The sequence below is a fragment of the Anopheles coluzzii genome, chromosome 2, assembly GCF_943734685.1.
Source record: "Anopheles coluzzii chromosome 2, AcolN3, whole genome shotgun sequence".
Taxonomy (NCBI): domain Eukaryota; kingdom Metazoa; phylum Arthropoda; class Insecta; order Diptera; family Culicidae; genus Anopheles; species Anopheles coluzzii.
In genome coordinates, this window is record NC_064670.1 from 76,752,655 (window position 1) to 76,769,922 (window position 17,268).

Genomic DNA, 17,268 nt, shown 5'->3' on the forward strand with positions numbered 1-17,268 from the left:
AAATTAGACTATAAAAAATCTTATACAGCAAGCGACGATCAGATAAAAGCATTAGATGAAATGTTCGAATTAGTTTCAAATATGACCGTGATTGGTAAGCGTAGCTTGCAAATTTTTCAAAAGTCGTTGCTGATGCAGATAAAGTCTCTTAAAATGCTTTATGATGATCTTCATAAAAGACACAACATTTCCTTCATATCCACTCACAAGGTAATTAATGACATAAAAAACATCATATATTCATATTGATCTATCATCCTTTTTAATTTAGCTCAATCAAGATGTACTGGAGAATTTTTTCTCATAGCTAAGGCAGATAGGAGGGTGTAGAGAATAGAATAAGAAATAATAAAAATATAGAAGATCGATGTATAGGCAAGTGTCAAAATGATAAGCAACCTAGGACGAGAGACGGAGCCAGAGAAAGGAAGCACAAAGTGCAGAGAAACGAGAGCGGCAGAGAAACGAGAGCGGGAGAGAAACGAATTGGAGCGATGACCACGAGAGACGAACAAAAATCGGAGAGAGCTTTGGGGACGACGGAGAGAGAGAACGACACAGCGATCAGTTTTTGGACGAATGTTGACGAGAGCGGTCATAAAGCACCAAGCATCCTAAACATCTGAAGCACGAGACAGCAGTAAAAATAAAGAGATAATAAAAAAAAGGAAAATGAAAAAAACGAATGTTGAAATTGGCGAAGACAGTTGCGGATATCACGACAATGGCGCAAACCACGCTCCCAGATCGTAAGTATAAAACGTTTTGTGGATTGAGAGCAGTGCATTGCGGGAATGGGCTGAAAGTGTTGATAAATGAAGTGAAGTACGTCATGTCGGTTGCAAAAGACATTCAGTAAATGTGCTTTAATGTATATAAACGAGCGATGCATGTTGAGGATGAACAGAAGCGATATTGAACACGGATCGGTGTTTCTAACCGAAGACAGAGGATTTGTAAAAAAAAATATATACCGACAAGTGTGCATACATTGTGTGGAGAACGTGCCTATTCACGCGGAAACAATGCTTACCACAGTTGTATGACCGTTTCCCGGGAATTTGCATTCTTGTTCGAGCACGATACCAGAGGTGTGCGAGTGTGTGTTCATGTGTGTTTGTGCGTGTATGACATCCACATATCACGCGAATTCTTAGAATTTTTGCCCGGTGGTTTTGCGTTCTTATTGTTAACATAACACAAAAGATCGTTAGGGCGCCACGACTTTAAGTGTATGCGTACGTATTCTGGAGCAGGTGTGTCAAACACTTTTCATCAGAGCGTTACATTTATGTTTTAAATTTTTAACCCGCGAGCCGAAAAGAATAGTTCTTAAATTAAAAAAAAAAGAGTCAGTGTACTATTGTAAAAAAAAAGAAAGATAAATATCAGTATTTATAATTATTTTATTAGACTAAGCAAATCCACTGTTTAATAAAATCTAAGAATTTTCTACCGAACAGGAGGTTTGACATACCTGATCTAGAAGACACACATGCTCAAACAGGAGTGTATGTCCGCCAGAATTGTGTGTGTGCGCAGGTTTGTGCACTACGTCTAGAGAACCCGCGTTTTCACTCAGGATCAAAATGGCGTTTTCTTTTTTTTTACAAAGAAGCGAAATATTCCATAGGCTATGACTTCAAATGTATGCGTGGATTGCTTCGAAAGTCGGTGTTCACGCTAAAGTACGGTGCTTAGCATGAAGCGTGATCTTCCAGATATGTTTTACGGTTCGGTACGAATGTGAAATTTTTTATCAATTATAGTCAAACCAATTCAAATTGTAGTTGGTAAATTGAGGCAGTTCTCTGGAATTATAGAACGTTGATACATATATAAAATACCCCTCTGGGATGGCTATGTGTAAAGGAGAAAAATCTCTAGGAGGGCTACTCAGAAAATGAACACCTCTGGGAGGGCTGCAAATATATAATAATAAAACAAAAGAATAAGGTACGCCTCTGGGAAGGCTACTTGTAACACGAGGACGCCTCCGGGAGGGCTACTCGAAAATGTACGCCTCTGGGAGGGCTACAAAAAAAAAATAATAATAACGAACGCCTCTGAGAGGGCCGAGTGTAAAAAGAGGACGCCTCTGGGAGGGCTACTCGAAAATGTTCGCCTCTGGGAGGGCTGCAAAAAAAATGAAGAAATCAAATATATATATGTAATAATGATACTAATAAAACAAAAGAATAAGGTACGCCTCTGGGAGGGCTACTTGTAACACGAGGACGCCTCCGGGAGGGCTACTCGAAAATGTACGCCTCTGGGAGGGCTACAAAAAAATAATAATAACGAACGCCTCTGAACGGGGCCGAATGTAAAAAGAGGACGCCTCTGGGAGGGCTGCAAAAAAAAAAGAAAAAATTAGACAAATATATATATATATAATAAAAATAAAACCAGAGAATAAAGTACGCCTCTGGGAAAGCTACTTGTGACACGAGGACGCCTCCGGGAGGGCTACTCGAAAATGTACGCCTCTGGGAGGGCTACAAAAAAATAATAATAATAACAAACGCCTCTGAGAGGGCCGAGTGTAAAAAGAGGACGCCTCTGGGAGGGCTACTCGATAAATGTACGCCTCTGGGAGGGCTGCAAAAAAAAATGAAGAAATCAAATATATATGTAATAATGATACTAATAAAACAAAAGAATAAGGTACGCCTCTGGGAGGGCAACTTGTAACACGAGGACGCCTCCGGGAGGGCTACTCGAAAATGTACGCCTCTGGGAGGGCTACAAAAAAACAAAAAAATAATAACGAACGCCTCTGAGAGGGCCGAGTGTAAAAAGAGGACGCCTCTGGGAGGGCTACTCGAAAAATGTACGCCTCTGGGAGGGCTGCAAAAAAAAAAAAAATGAAGAAATCAAATATATATGTAATAATGATACTAATAAAAAAAAACGGTACGCCTCTGGGAGGGCTACTTGTAACATGAGGACGCCTCCAGGAGGGCTACTCGAAAATGTATGCCTCTGGGAGGGCTGCAAAAATATATATAACACATTGAACGGACAAAATTTTAATCTTATTTTTTTTTAAGGAAGCCCAATAAAGGAAACAAGTTGCGGAAGGCGCTTAAGTTGGAGAGAAAAAGAAATATGCTACTAGTCGCTAAACTCCAGAAGATGAAGTTTAAGAACAATCGACTGCAGAGAGCTATGCCGTTTGAGGAAAGCATTGACATGGAACCACGACACTCGACCGCAATTGACATAGCGAGCAATGACAGCTCCACACTAGCTATTTCAATGAACTCACTCTCTGCGGTATCTATAAACATTCCGGAATGTAAACCGCTCGATATAAAGGACGAGATCGATCGCAAATCTTTTGAAAATTGGAAAGATTTATTAGAGGCATCCATGGAGCTCGCCGGCATCACAGACGAACACACTAAAAACAACGTCTTTAAGGTAAAGGCCGGACCATTACTACTGGAAACCTTGGGAGGAACACCAACCCTAGCATTCCCCGACGTAGCTATTGCACCATACTCAAACGCAATGAAACGGTTGAAAGATCTGTTTGGATCCCGGGAATATCGTCTAGTACAGCGTCAAAAGTTTAGATCCTTGACTCAAGGTGCAGATGAATCTGACTTAAAATACGTAAAGCGCGTGATAGCTTCAGCCAAGCTGTGCGATTTCGATGAAGAAAAGTTAACGGAGAGCGTGACTAAAGTTCTTCAACTACATGCACTAAACTCTAAAATCCGGGAAGCGGGTCGTAAGGTTATGCGCAAGGGAGGTACTTCAACGGCACTTGTGGATAAGATCAGAGGTTACGAGTTGGACAAAACGAACGAAGAAATCTTCAAGAAGACGCATCAACCGGAAGCGGAAGCCATAGTTGCGGCGGTTACACGCGGACGGGTAGAAACTGATTCCTCCGCACGGCACCCTTCAGGTCTACGTGGAAAAAGTATCGAATACCAAGGACGGCCAAATTGGAGAAATTTTAGAGATAACGGAAACAACTATGAACGGGTTGGTGCAAGGGCGTTAAATAAGATTGTGCCTTGTTGGAGATGCACCAGCCGTTTACACGTGTCGTCTAAATGCCATGCTGTGGACAAGGTTTGTCGTAACTGCCATAAAACGGGCCATATCGAACGCGCTTGTCGAATAACGCCAATCCCTAACACACTTAAGCGTCGGATCAGTCGAGAAGACGAGAGATCGGCAAAACCTGGCAAAATTGCCACGTTGGCAAAAGAGGAGGACGGAAAAGATGACACAAATATCGTAAGTGATTATTAAAGTTGAAACGGTGTCCGTATTTTTTTTTTCAAGTTTTTAATGTTCTTTGAATTACTAATTGTTTGCATAAAATAAATTTGGTGAATAATCTACAAGAGTAACTATAATGACATTTCTGAATTGAGGTGTATTACATGGAAATTATGACATGGATCTGATAATTTTGATGATTATTTCAGGTTGTCGAACAGATGGCAGTAACTATAAATGGTGGTCACGAAACGGAAATACCTAGTGGATACATCGTCGGTCGTATAGCAAATTCTACGTCGGTGGTTTTTCTGATCGATTCAGGAGCAGAGGTCAACACCGTTAACGAAAGTATCTTTGATAAGCTTTATAATGATGAAACTTCCAAGAAACACATATATTGTGTATCAGAAGGTACCGATAAACCGCTTCGCGCGTACGCCAGCTCGGGCGAGATAAACGTTGTAGGAACTTTCGTTACGGAGCTTTTTATTTCCGAGGAAAGGCCGTGTTTTTTCGAAAAATTTTATATTATCAAAGGCGGCAAGCCTTTAATTGGAAGGGATACAGCCCTTCGGTACAGTGTGTTGCAGTTAGGACTCAACGTCGTAGTCGATCGTGGGGACGATTACCAAGGTAGTGTTGTTAGATTTCCAGGCGAAATTTTAGCAGTAGCGACAAAGAAAGAATTCCCAAAATTCAATGTTCCCCCGGTAATTTTGTCGTATGACATTACCAAGCCACCATCTCGCAAAATATTTACAAACATTCCATTGCCATTTCGAGAGGAGACCGAACGTAGGCTACAGGATCTTTTAGATACAGGGATTATAGAGCTCGTTACGGATTCAATGGATAGGTCATTCTGCTCTTCTTTACTAGTCGTCCCAAAAGGTAAAGACGATATACGGCTAGTAGTGGATCTAAGGGGCCCAAATAAATGTATTATACGCACACCTTTTAGAATGCCAAATTTAGAGGAAATTCTGGCCGACCTTCATGGTGCCAAATATTTTTCTACTATCGACCTTACAAGTGCGTTCTTCCATGTAGAAATCGCAAAACAATCGCGGCATCTTACAAATTTTTTTGCCGGAAATGCTACTTACCGGTTCAAACGTCTACCATTTGGTTTGTGCAACGCCCCTGACATCTTTCAGGAAATATTACAAACAAAAATATTGTTGGGCTGTAGTGGACAAAAATGTTACTTGGATGATATTTTAGTACACGGTAAAACGAAAGAAGAACATGATAAAAACCTGAAAGCAGTTCTGGATCGACCACAAAATCATAATGTACGTATTAACAACGACAAATGCGTCTTCGGAAAAAAACAAGTAAAGTTTGTAGGTTTTTTTTATGTCAGACAAGGGAATGCGTGTCGAAGACGAAAAACTAAAAGCAGTTAGGAACTTCCGTCGACCGGAGACTGTGCTCGAAGTGAAAAGTTTCTTAGGATTTATGAATTATTCAGAGCGTTTCATTTACATGCGAGCAGACAAGACGAAACATTTACGCGAGCTAGCAAAGTCGGAAACATTTTACTGGACAGAATCAGAGGAGGATGAATTTGTTTACCTCAAGCACGAAGCGTTGAATTCAATTTCTAGATTAGGATACTTTAGCTACAAAGATGAGACTGAGCTCTACGTAGACGCTTCTCCGGTGGGTTTAGGAGCGGCCCTGGTGCAATTCGATACTGATAGTAAGCCACGAATAATTGCATGCGCATCAAAAGCTTTAACTAGAACCGAACAAAAGTATCCTCAGACACAGAGAGAGGCATTGGCGATAGTTTGGGGAGTAGAGCGATTCTCATTCTATTTAACAAGCAAAAAGTTTACCATTCGGACGGACTCCGAGGCAAATGAATTTATCTTTGGCGAAAGTTGCAGGCAAAGTAAGCGAGCGGTTACGAGGGCAGAAGCTTGGGCGTTGAGACTGCAAGCTTACGACTTTACGGTGAAGCGTATTCCAGGACACTTAAATATGGGAGATGCTTTATCGCGTTTGTTAGCTAAAACAGAGGAAGATGAACCATTCGACGAAGATGACGAAAAACATGTTCTGTATACTTTAGGGGAAGGACTTATTAGCGTTTCTTGGAGGGACATCGAGGAGGCGTCAGAACGGGACATAGAACTTGACGCAGTAAGAATAGCTATTAGATCTGGAAGTTGGCCTGACAATATTCGAAGGTACGAAGCAGAAAGGAAATCCATTCGTTCTCTGGGATCACTGATCTTCAAGGACGATAAGGTAATACCACCAACTGAATTAAGATCAGAAATAATGCAAATTGCTCATAAAGGTCATTTAGGTATCTCGGCTATGAAACGCATTTTGAGAGAATATTTTTGGTGGCCTAACATGAGTATGGACGTTGAAAACTTTGTGAAGAAATGTACCACATGTTTAGCAATATCAAGAAAAAACCCACCGGTACCTCTTACGAATCGTACGTTGCCTGACGGCCCTTGGCAAGTCCTCCAAATCGATTTTTTATCAATTCCTGGTTGTGGAACAGGCGAGTTTTTAGTAGTTGTCGATACATACTCAAGATATATAGCCGTAAATGAGATGAATAACATAGACGCTAAGAGTACCATTATGGTCTTAAACAGAATATTTACTATCTGGGGTTTACCTCTAACTATTCAGAGCGATAATGGACCACCGTTTCAAAGTAGTGAATTTACTCTTTACTGGGAAGAGAAAGGCGTAAAAGTTTACAAATCTTTACCCCTTAATCCACAATCTAACGGAGCCGTCGAAAGACAAAATCAGGGAATCATCAAAGCGCTTGCAGCAGCCAAACATGAAGGAGGCAGTTGGAAGGAAGCCCTAAACTCTTACGTACATGTACATAATAACATGAAACCACACGCCCGTCTAGGTATAACACCTTTCGAGTTATTAGTAGGATGGCGATATCGGGGATTCTTCCCGAGCCTTTGGGAATCCAAATTATATAACCACGTGGATAGATGTAACGTACGTGAGCAGGATAAATTCTCTAAAATGATTAGCAAAAAATATGCAGACTCTCATCGAGGGGCAAAAGATTCTGACATTTCCGTGGGGGATACGGTTTTTATTTCAATTTCCAAGAAAAATAAGACGAATGCTACATTTTCCTTAGAAGAATTTACAGTTTTGGCTAGACAGGGTGCGAAGGTGGTGCTACAGAACGATCGAGGCGTACAATACACCAGGAACGTGGCAGATTGTAAGAAGGCAATAAGACAACCATTACCTAAGACAAATCCAACGGTCATACTCTCGAAAAGAAATAACTCCGGAGAAGGGCAAGTACAGATATCGGATGATAGTCCAGAATTTGCTTCACAAAAAAGACCAAGAAGGGATATTAAGATGCCGAATAAGCTGAGGGATATGGTTTTGTATCAAATTGATCAATAGAGTAGGAGTAGAGGCGAATGTAGAGAATAGAATAAGAAATAATAAAAATATAGAAGATCGATGTATAGGCAAGTGTCAAAATGATAAGCAACCTAGGACGAGAGACGGAGCCAGAGAAAGGAAGCACAAAGTACAGAGAAACGAGAGCGGCAGAGAAACGAGAGCGGGAGAGAAACGAATTGGAGCGATGACCACGAGAGACGAACAAAAATCGGAGAGAGCTTTGGGGACGACGGAGAGAGAGAACGACACAGCGATCAGTTTTTGGACGAATGTTGACGAGAGCGGTCATAAAGCACCAAGCATCCTAAACATCTGAAGCACGAGACAGCAATAAAAATAAAGAGATAATAAAAAAAAGGAAAATGAAAAAAACGAATGTTGAAATTGGCGAAGACAGTTGCGGATATCACGACAGAGGGGTATATGATCATCCCTCACCAATGAGCTGCATTCATCGTATTAAGATGATTATATTAGGAAAAGCACCTACGTTCCTTAAAAATCAAACAGACTTGGAGCCATCTACATTTTCTTGTACAGATGAATATATCTCATCGCAAATTCGGACATCGATTGAGATTGAAAATGAAGGTTCTGAACAGGCTAATGACGGTGATATAATTTCAGCATCAATCATTACCTCGGCCTTAAATCAACCCCCAGTTAAACAAAGCATACAAGCCGATACCCTGAGTTCAAGAAGCAGTGAAATGTTAAGCTCCGTCAGTAGTTCCGCTATCGAGCTTCCTGAACAAGACAGCGATGGACTCGAGTACATAATGGGTTATATTGGGCGTCAATGCTTTGAAAAGTTTTCCAAAACTACGAAAAAAATGCGAAAAATTACAAATTAGTTGCTTCGTTTAACGGATGTATAAAACAGACAGAAATATGAATTAGATAAATTTACTTATAACTTTTGATTATGTATAAATTATAAATGTATATATTAGTGAATAAGCACATTTTTTAAATAATATCATGATGTATTATAAACGGTGAAATTAACCAGGTTGACTCTAATTGTCGCTGACGACAATTTAGGCTTAAAAAACAAAGCGTTGCTAGGTCAATAAATGCTGACTAGCTATGTTATGCAACGCGCCAGCGAGGCGCGCTGGTTTAACGATTAAATGGAAAAATAGGCTAAGAAGAATAGATTAAGAAGAATATGCTGATCGACGACGGTCAGCATTTTTAGAGTATAAAATCAATTGAATAAATTAATGAAGGGATTACTTGCCAAGAACCAGTTGGTGCGTTCATTATTGTGCTTAAGTCGGCGTGTACTGTGCCTGTCTTAAGCTGCTGCTCCGAAAGACACTTTCGTGTGCGCGACACTAATGATAATATTCATTTAGAGACTAACTATTCCGACTAGAACATATAAATGAAATAAATGAAGTTGTTCGCAATGTTGTTTGTTTCCCTAGCAAAATACCAATAGCAGGCTCCAGGGCCTGCCACCGGCATGCGGGAAAGTTAACTGGCAGGCCCTGGGACCTGCCATCGGGCTGAACGTGTTAAACGATTGGCACGGCGACCAATTCAGAAAAAAAGATGTTGAGTATATTTGTAACAGTCATGCTTGTGAGCATACTATTTTGCTTCTGATAATTCTTTTGAGTAGCGCTAGCATGTACCGATGCACTTGTTTTTTCAACAAATAACGTATGTCATTTCAACCGTCATCTGGTATCGTAGCATTCTAAGAGTTTGGTTAGGCTATCTTATTCGGTTCTAATGCTCCAGTGTTAGATTTCGCTAATATTTACTCGCTAATTTTTTGCAATTGTTGGCCTGGAAAAATACCAAAAATGAGTTATATAGAAATGTAGCAAATGAAGAACTTCAAGTATCATCAAGCTCGTAAGATTACAGTCAAGCTTCTGTGCTGCATATGAGCCGGAATATTTCATCGCCTTTGATGCGGGACTTCCTTTCTGCAGCCGAGGTGGAATGCACCATCATCGTGATGCGATGCAGTCGGGACCATATACGCCGAGGCCGATGCAGAAGGTGATGCGCTTAAGGGAGGGAGAATGACTTCCTCCCTTGATGTGCGGCTGCAGCGGGTGGTGTGAAGCCAGGCCAATGGAGTCGCCAACGATGAAACGGCAGCAGGGGCCAATCTCTTTAGGGTTCACAAAGCAGCACGTTCTACTGTAACGTAAGCACGTAACATCATATCCGAATTCCGTAATGAATTGTTTCCAATATCTGAAAATAATACAAATCAGTAACTATTCCATGAAGATAAGGAATTACATTGATGAGGGACTTACATTAGAATACTGAAATAATTAAACAATCCATACAATGCCTGTTGAAGAAATAAAACTGATTGTGCGACGATGTTATGCACAGGAAGAAAAGGTAAACAATACCGGTTATATAGTGTCAAATTTGACAATCGTCATGGCGACCTAAATCTTTCGATAAGCTCACCTCCCTTTCATTCACTTTGCTTTTCATTCGAAACTGACAGCATGTCAAGACGGATCGCTATCGCTTAATCCGTGCACAACGGTTTCAGATCATGGCAATATTGGTCATAATGCCATAACACGTGTAGTACTGGCTTTAAAAAATTAGAAAAAAAAAGATGTGAAAAAGTGTTTTGCACAATTCAAATATCCACTGTTTTTATATATCTCCTCCGTTAAATACGGTACATCGAATTATATTTTCAATATGATGAAGTAAAACTTTGCAAACAAAATGATAGGGATGCTCTGCGAAATTTTATGATTGCGACAACGATTGGGGCCCTTTCCGTTGTAAGTTCGTAGGCTGAAATTTCAGCCTCTCAGCTGTTTGCATTATATAGCAGTTTTCGAGCAGCTATCTAAGTGAGTGTAATATACAGGTGGGCTTATCCCAAGGAGTATGAATTTAGAAGCCTGATTTTTATCGCTTCTGCTTCGGAATGAAGATTTTAAGAATGTTATGAGTATTCAAACGAGCCTCAAGAAAGCTTGTTTGAACAAAAGTTTTCACCTATTCTGTTAAAAAGTGATATTCAAATTTGGTTTTAAAAAACATACTATGAGACCACCTGGACTACATACACTTTGGTTCTAGATTCCACCATCTGATCTCTTTAATGCACCTTGGGGTAAATGTAAACAACACCGTGTTTTCGAGCATGTAGTCGAATCTAATTCTAGCATTGAGGCTAGAATAATCTAGACTGAAAATTGCAGGCTAGTTATGTGTGTGGTTTTGTAACGAATGTTTACATGATTTAAGCCTCCAACTGTCAAACTCCATACAAAAGCTGACTAGAATCGTGAAGGGTCCCAATGTTAGCTTTTTAGCAGCAAAAGCTCATTTTATTGATGAAACGGACGGCAAATTGACATCTTATATATTAGATTGTAACGAGTGTGCAAAACGACATACTGCAGAAAATATAGATCAGTGGTTGAGAACTGTTATGGATAACTATAATATTTCAAAAAAAAGTTTGTTATGTTGTCACAGATAATGCGGCTAACATGAAGAGTGCAGTGAATACCTTAGGAATCCGCCACATTCGATGTTTTGTTCATATGCTTAATCTATATATATAAAAATCTCCTGTCACGGTGTTTGTTGCGAGCAACCTCCGAAACGGCTAGATCATTTTCAACGAAACTTTGCACACACCTCATGGTAGTATGAGAATAGGTTTTAAGACTTATAAATCGTTCAAATGTTACACTAAACTTAATTTAATAATGATTTTCTATCTCCCATACAAAGAGCAGGATTGTTGTTGTGTTGTATACGGCACTTTGACACTTGGTGTGAGGTGCCTGGCGGTTTACACTTGATGATCGGATCCTGAGGGGATACGGGCACGATACAACTATACCGAGTAACAAAGCAATAATGGAATATATAATTTTTTTTTTTTTGAATAACTAAGTTTGTCGGGCCAGCTAGTTCAATTGTAAAATAACGCAATCTGTAAAACAATATCAGATATGCTTACAAACATACGGAAGATTGTAACACATTAAAAAAGGCACAATTGCTCTGTAGAAGCTCCAGGAGATGCAGAACAATATGAAATATCCAAAGCTGAAACTTTTGTTAGACGTAGCCACACGGTGGAATTCTACGTACTATATGCTGGAGCGATTTTATCCAAATCAAGAACCTATAATTTCTACTCTTGCATTGCTCCGGTTAGAATATGAATTAAGTGAAGCTGAATGGCTAATTATGAACGAGGCGTCTGACACAAGGTGTATGGATATTAGGAGGTGAAGTGCTTCATAGCAAATTGACATTTCACGACTTCACATAACAATACTGGGGGCTCCGGTATTAGAATCGGGGAGGGCTGGGGGGGGGTATAGAAAATTGTATGCGATTTGACATAACAATACTCAATGATGGCGCCCGGAAAACGCGCTAACAATTCACCTCCTTAATAAACACACCTTGGTCTGACATACTAAAAATATGCGATGTAGTAACCAAAGAAATGTCAACTGAAGAAAATGTAACCGTATCAAAGGTTCGTGTTTTGCATATGCTACTGTTGTCAAAACTAAAATCATTGTTGCAAACTAAGTCTTATTAGGTCTTCGGTCTTACCAGTTTAAGAAATGATGCAATTTTTGATCGATGGCTTAAATAACAAATTTAAATATGCATACACAACCTCTATTCCCCGAGCAACCGTAGAAAAAGCAGAAAAAGAGCTTTATAATTACGTTGCAGAGCCTTTGGCACACCGTAACAATGATTCATTGGAATGGTGAAAGTTAAACAAATATAAATATCCAACAGTCTACCAAGTAATGCTCCGTGACTTGTGCATACCTGCTACTTCAGTTCCTTGTGAACAAATGTTTTTTAAGGAGGCAGGCAGGAGACATTGAACGAAGTAAACGGAATCTGGAAACTAAACCCAAACAAATTGAACAAAATATTGTTAATAATACAAAATAAAAACAGCAAGAACTGGTTTAGCAGCAGTGCTTAACAAAGCATTAAGTGAGCGTAAAATCAATTGAACTACTGTTTTTTTCATTTTACTTACATTTAAACGCCATAAATATTTCATATTTTTACTACACTACCATTCCTATAGTGTGCTCCTAATAATCAGTATACTTCTACTAATTTGGTAAAACACAACCTTTTTGATAAGTGTTGATGCTAAATACGCTGTCATGCTTGAATTTGTTTTTTTTTCTATAATTTTATTTCAAAAATACTATCCTTAATTAGTTACAAAGGTCGTTTTCGCTGGTTTCAGAAGCTTTTTTGAAATAAGGATTTTTGCACATGGATCCAGTGACGATCATTGCAATAAACGATTTTTTTTTTCAAGTTTAATTTAATCTAGCCAGTTGGAAAAATTCTTAATTTTAAGCTCTTTTGAATGCGATAGCTAAGCTATACGCTGGTTTCAAGAGTTGCTAATTTCGAATTCATGAAGGAGAGTTTTTAGTGGGTAAAAATCCCACACTACCCGGGGATAATGTGTATTTTAGAAGAACAAAACAAAAGGAAAAACAGTAGGGAAGTAATCCGAAAATCCGTTATTAATCTATCTTCCGATGGAATTATCTGTGTGTTGCACAATGCGGTAATATAGTAGAACTATTCTGAATCAACTACATTTACAGGAAGGATATGACCATTGGGACATTATCTTTCTGTCACACTTCATACTCATCTTTCATGTTATTGCATGCTGTTAGTGCCATTTTTTTTATTAAAACAATACAATAGAAGGTTCTTATCTACTAATTATCCTATCAAAGCTTTAAGTTCATGTTTATCCGATACCTCAAATATCTGTTTGTTTTCTATAAGTTCTATATAATTTACAAATAGACTCATAGCCTTCGCACGTTTTGTTGAATTCAAGTTTTTTAATTCCGGTTTTAACATTTCAACAAATGTAGTGAGCCTTATCCTATAACAAATTTTACAAAAAGGTTCTCATTTTCAATCTCTCACTATAGAGCGTTACTTTTCCACTCTATAGTGAGACGATGTTGCTTAGTGAGTTGATGTTAGGTGCGGATAGCTTGGATGATTTCTGTACCGTGTTGGTTTCCTTGCACACTTTGCACCGACATAGCGATTCATCGATGTAGGCGTTGCACGAAAAACGACAACCATGTTTACCTCAAACAAACATACGAATAATATGTTGTGTAATATTTATGAAGTGATCTAAATAGTTTAAAAATTAAATAAGTACAAGTAAGCATAAAATTAATTGCAGCAGCTTCCATGGTATGTTGGTACGGGTAACCAGTGGATCACACACCGCTGCCAGACTGATATCGTTATTGACCGCATGGTGTACTGTTGATGTCTGGATTTTTGCAGGACGACACCAAAATATCCAGGACCCTACAGGAAGCAGTTTCATTTGGAATGCTCAACATCTGCGTCACCTATTTTCCCTTATATTGTCGGAGGGAATGTCCCAGAATCCTCTTTTATTGTAGGACGCAAACGTCGTTCTGAAGACTTTTACCGGCGAAATCAGAGCCGGTGCACCGTACACACTCCGAGCAGAATCGGCTGCTGCGAGCTGTCAAGCACCTCAAAGTGCTGCGACTCATTGATCAGCACCTGCGCTAAATCGCGCCGCAGAAGACGATGACGATGTTTCCTGTATGCCACAGTTATCCGACTTTATGCAGATAGGACCAGCATTGTAGCGCCTTATCCGTTGCCGAAATATTTTCCTTGGTGGACGATGAGCACTTTTATGCTATCGATGTGCTGGATTACATATGAGTATACGTGAACCGATTAAACAACGAATAACGAATTACGATGTAATTACCGCAGCAGTGGATAGCTACGGTTTGACAGAACAATCCAGCCGAGAGTAGGCACATGGACAGATCTTTTTCATTGATGGACACCGGGAAGTCGTTTCTGTTCGAAACTATACTTGCGTACACGCGATTCTAATCGGAAATTTCAATCGCAGTGTATCCGAGTGGAATTGCTGCTCTGCTACTGACCGGGGGACGTACGCTACACTCTATATTCAAGCTATCGCTAAACATGGACGCTAACAGTTCCTGTAACATCTATGTCAGCACATGCCGAATTGATGCAACAGGCATCATTGTTCTTATGGAATTTCTTTAAAAATGGTAACAATAATTAACTATTTATTTTAACCTTCACAAAGCTGCCACGGGTCTCATAATAGGCTCTTGAGGGCCGCATGCGGCCTGCGGGTCGTAGTTTGGAGACCCCTGCTCTAAAAGCTCGCGCCCTCGATCGCGCCCTGCAGGACGTTATGGGAAACCGCCGAACGTTCGGTGATAAGGTGGTGCTGGTATGTGGCGACTTTCGACAGCTACTGTCAATCGTTCCGCGTGGTACCAACGTCCAGGTCCTGCAGCAGTGCATCCGGCGGAGCATGCTGGGAGGCAAATTTAGGGCATTGTGTTTGCGGGAAAACATGCGTGTGCCGACAGCCCAGACTGTTCAAGATGTTGAAGAGCGGAAAGAGTTCGTAGAATACGACATTCCCGGGATTCGATAAGGCGTATGCCAAGATACCACAGGACTTGATGTTACCTGGAACATATGACCCGAAAGATCAAATTTATCGCAAACATTGTGTATTTTGATAAAAAAAAAATATTCCAACCGGAACACCACTCACAATTCAATTTGTAGTACCTTAAATAAAGAAAATTGTCAAATACTATACGCTGCAAAGTTTGTTATAAATAATATTAGCACACAAAAAATTCTTTTACAAAGGATTCAAAAACAAAATGATTATTTGAAGTGCAATTCTTATATCGTTGATAAGACGTATATGTCCCAATAAACGTTGCGTAGCCCTGTAACCGGGCCATTTTAAGTAGTATTATAAAATACTACTATTTCTGAAAACATCCTCCAGTATTGTTCATTTTTTTGGCATGTTTTAAATTTGTGTTCATAATTGTCTTTGTTTCCACAAAAAGTACAATGTGGGTCAGTTATTTCTTTATTGTGCCAATAGGTTTCCGCTTTTTCCATGTTAACGAGGCACCACTAAGTACACGAAATGCTCAATGAGCGCACAGGGCTCAAAAAACGTACAGCGCCTTGTGTAGTGCACAGAAAGCGCACTGTGCGAAAGTGCTAGCGCTGTGCTAGCACTTCGGCACTGTGCTCAGAGAGCGCACTGTGCGAAAGTTCTACCACTGTGCTATCAAAGTGCTGGTACAGTTCTAGCCCTGCTGCACTGTGCTCAGAGAGCGTACTTTGCGAAAGTACTAGCACTGTGCACTTCCACACTGCTCAGACCCGCTGTGCAAAGCGACGGAAGAAATCATGGCGTTCGGAGAATTTTATCATGCCTTCCTTTTCTCTCCAACGGCAAATTTATCAAGCAGCTCGTCGAACTACCAGTCCCTGGCTCCGCCCCATACCCCTCGCCTGAGCGCGCTGTGACAGCTATCGATGTATTGGTGTGTCAGACTGCCAATTGCTGTCAGCTGTCGTTCGTGCTTTTTCCCTCCCTATCTCTTTCTCGCGTGTTGTCAATGTGAAGCGTGGAGAAAGGAACCGTTGTGAAATTAAAACAAACGATAACAGCACTTCAACCAGTGCACATCTTCGCAACCTTCGCAAAGTGTTTGTATTAGAAGAGTGAAAATGGAACGTAATCCAGATAAAAAGATTGGCTTGGTGTACCATGCAGCTAAACGGGCGTATAAGCGGCGTTTGGAGGAGGTGAAGAGGGAATTCCGTCGTACCCGGAAACGAAGGCTGCCGACTGTGTTTGAGTACATGAACGGTTATGAGTGAGGTGAATGTAACGAGCAGTGTTGTTAAATGTTCTACAAGTCTATATTACAGAAAACCAAGCCGATGATGCTGAGCCATCGTACATGGAAGCCCGTTCCGAGCTGTTTTACAGACAATGATGCTCCGCTTAGCGACAGCGAGGAGGACAGCATGGCCGACGCAAACATCGGTGCAGCAAGTGACGTCGAAGACATCCAGGTGGTCCATGACCACCACCTACCACCGCGCAAAATGGGAACTGGCTGACTCATTTCTGCATAGGTTTGTGGCAGCCTATGGCGATTTGTACAGTCCAGTGCTTATGAATATCAACGTGCATAACCTGCTGCACGTTTACGACGACGTGCGCAGGTTTGAGGGTTTAAAAACTATATCGGCCTTCCTTTTAGAGGCATTTTTGCACGAGCTCAAAAAGTTGGTACATTCCGGGAGGCACAGCCTGGTCCAAGCGGTCCATCGTTTGCTGGAACTGCAACATATTAATGTTGCCAAGCGCCAGCAAAACCAACGAAAGGTGGACGAGCAATTGGTGCGGACGGTAGGTGTCGACACCATAGCGACCGTACGGGAGGGTTTTACGCAGCGGCAAAATTTCCGCGACCAGTGGTGTATGGCCAACTCGGGCGAGGTGGTCTGGTACGAAACGGCCACAAAATCGGGCAACGAAATTACAGTGCAGGAGTATGGTTTCTTTCAGCAGGTGCCTGCATTAATAGAACCGTGCCTCTCGACGGAGGCGAATATTTACTCGATCAGCATGGACGACTTAAACACAAGTACCCTGAAACACTACCCCAGCAATACCTT

At 40.6% G+C, this 17,268-nt stretch overlaps 1 protein-coding gene across 1 annotated transcript; it reads left to right on the forward strand.

The window, feature by feature from the left end:
* The first annotated feature begins 331 nt into the window (after positions 1 to 331).
* On the forward strand, positions 332 to 16,707 carry LOC125908371 (uncharacterized). Its single transcript, XM_049611091.1, has 3 exons — positions 332 to 749; positions 3,054 to 3,885; positions 16,513 to 16,707. The coding sequence occupies exons 1-3, from the start codon at positions 673 to 675 to the stop codon at positions 16,705 to 16,707; spliced, it is 1,104 nt and encodes a 367-aa protein (XP_049467048.1). The 5' UTR covers positions 332 to 672.
* The last annotated feature ends 561 nt before the right edge of the window (positions 16,708 to 17,268 follow it).

Excerpts from the sequence above, each read along its gene's own strand:
- LOC125908371 (XM_049611091.1), top strand. The coding sequence starts at position 673 with ATGAAAAAAACGAATGTTGAAATTGGCGAAGACAGTTGCGGATATCAC. Across the intron at positions 750-3,053 it reads GCAAACCACGCTCCCAGATC|GAAGCCCAATAAAGGAAACA; the intron begins GTAAGTATAAAA and ends TTTTTTTTTAAG. Across the intron at positions 3,886-16,512 it reads CGGCGGTTACACGCGGACGG|AAAACCAAGCCGATGATGCT; the intron begins GTAGAAACTGAT and ends TCTATATTACAG.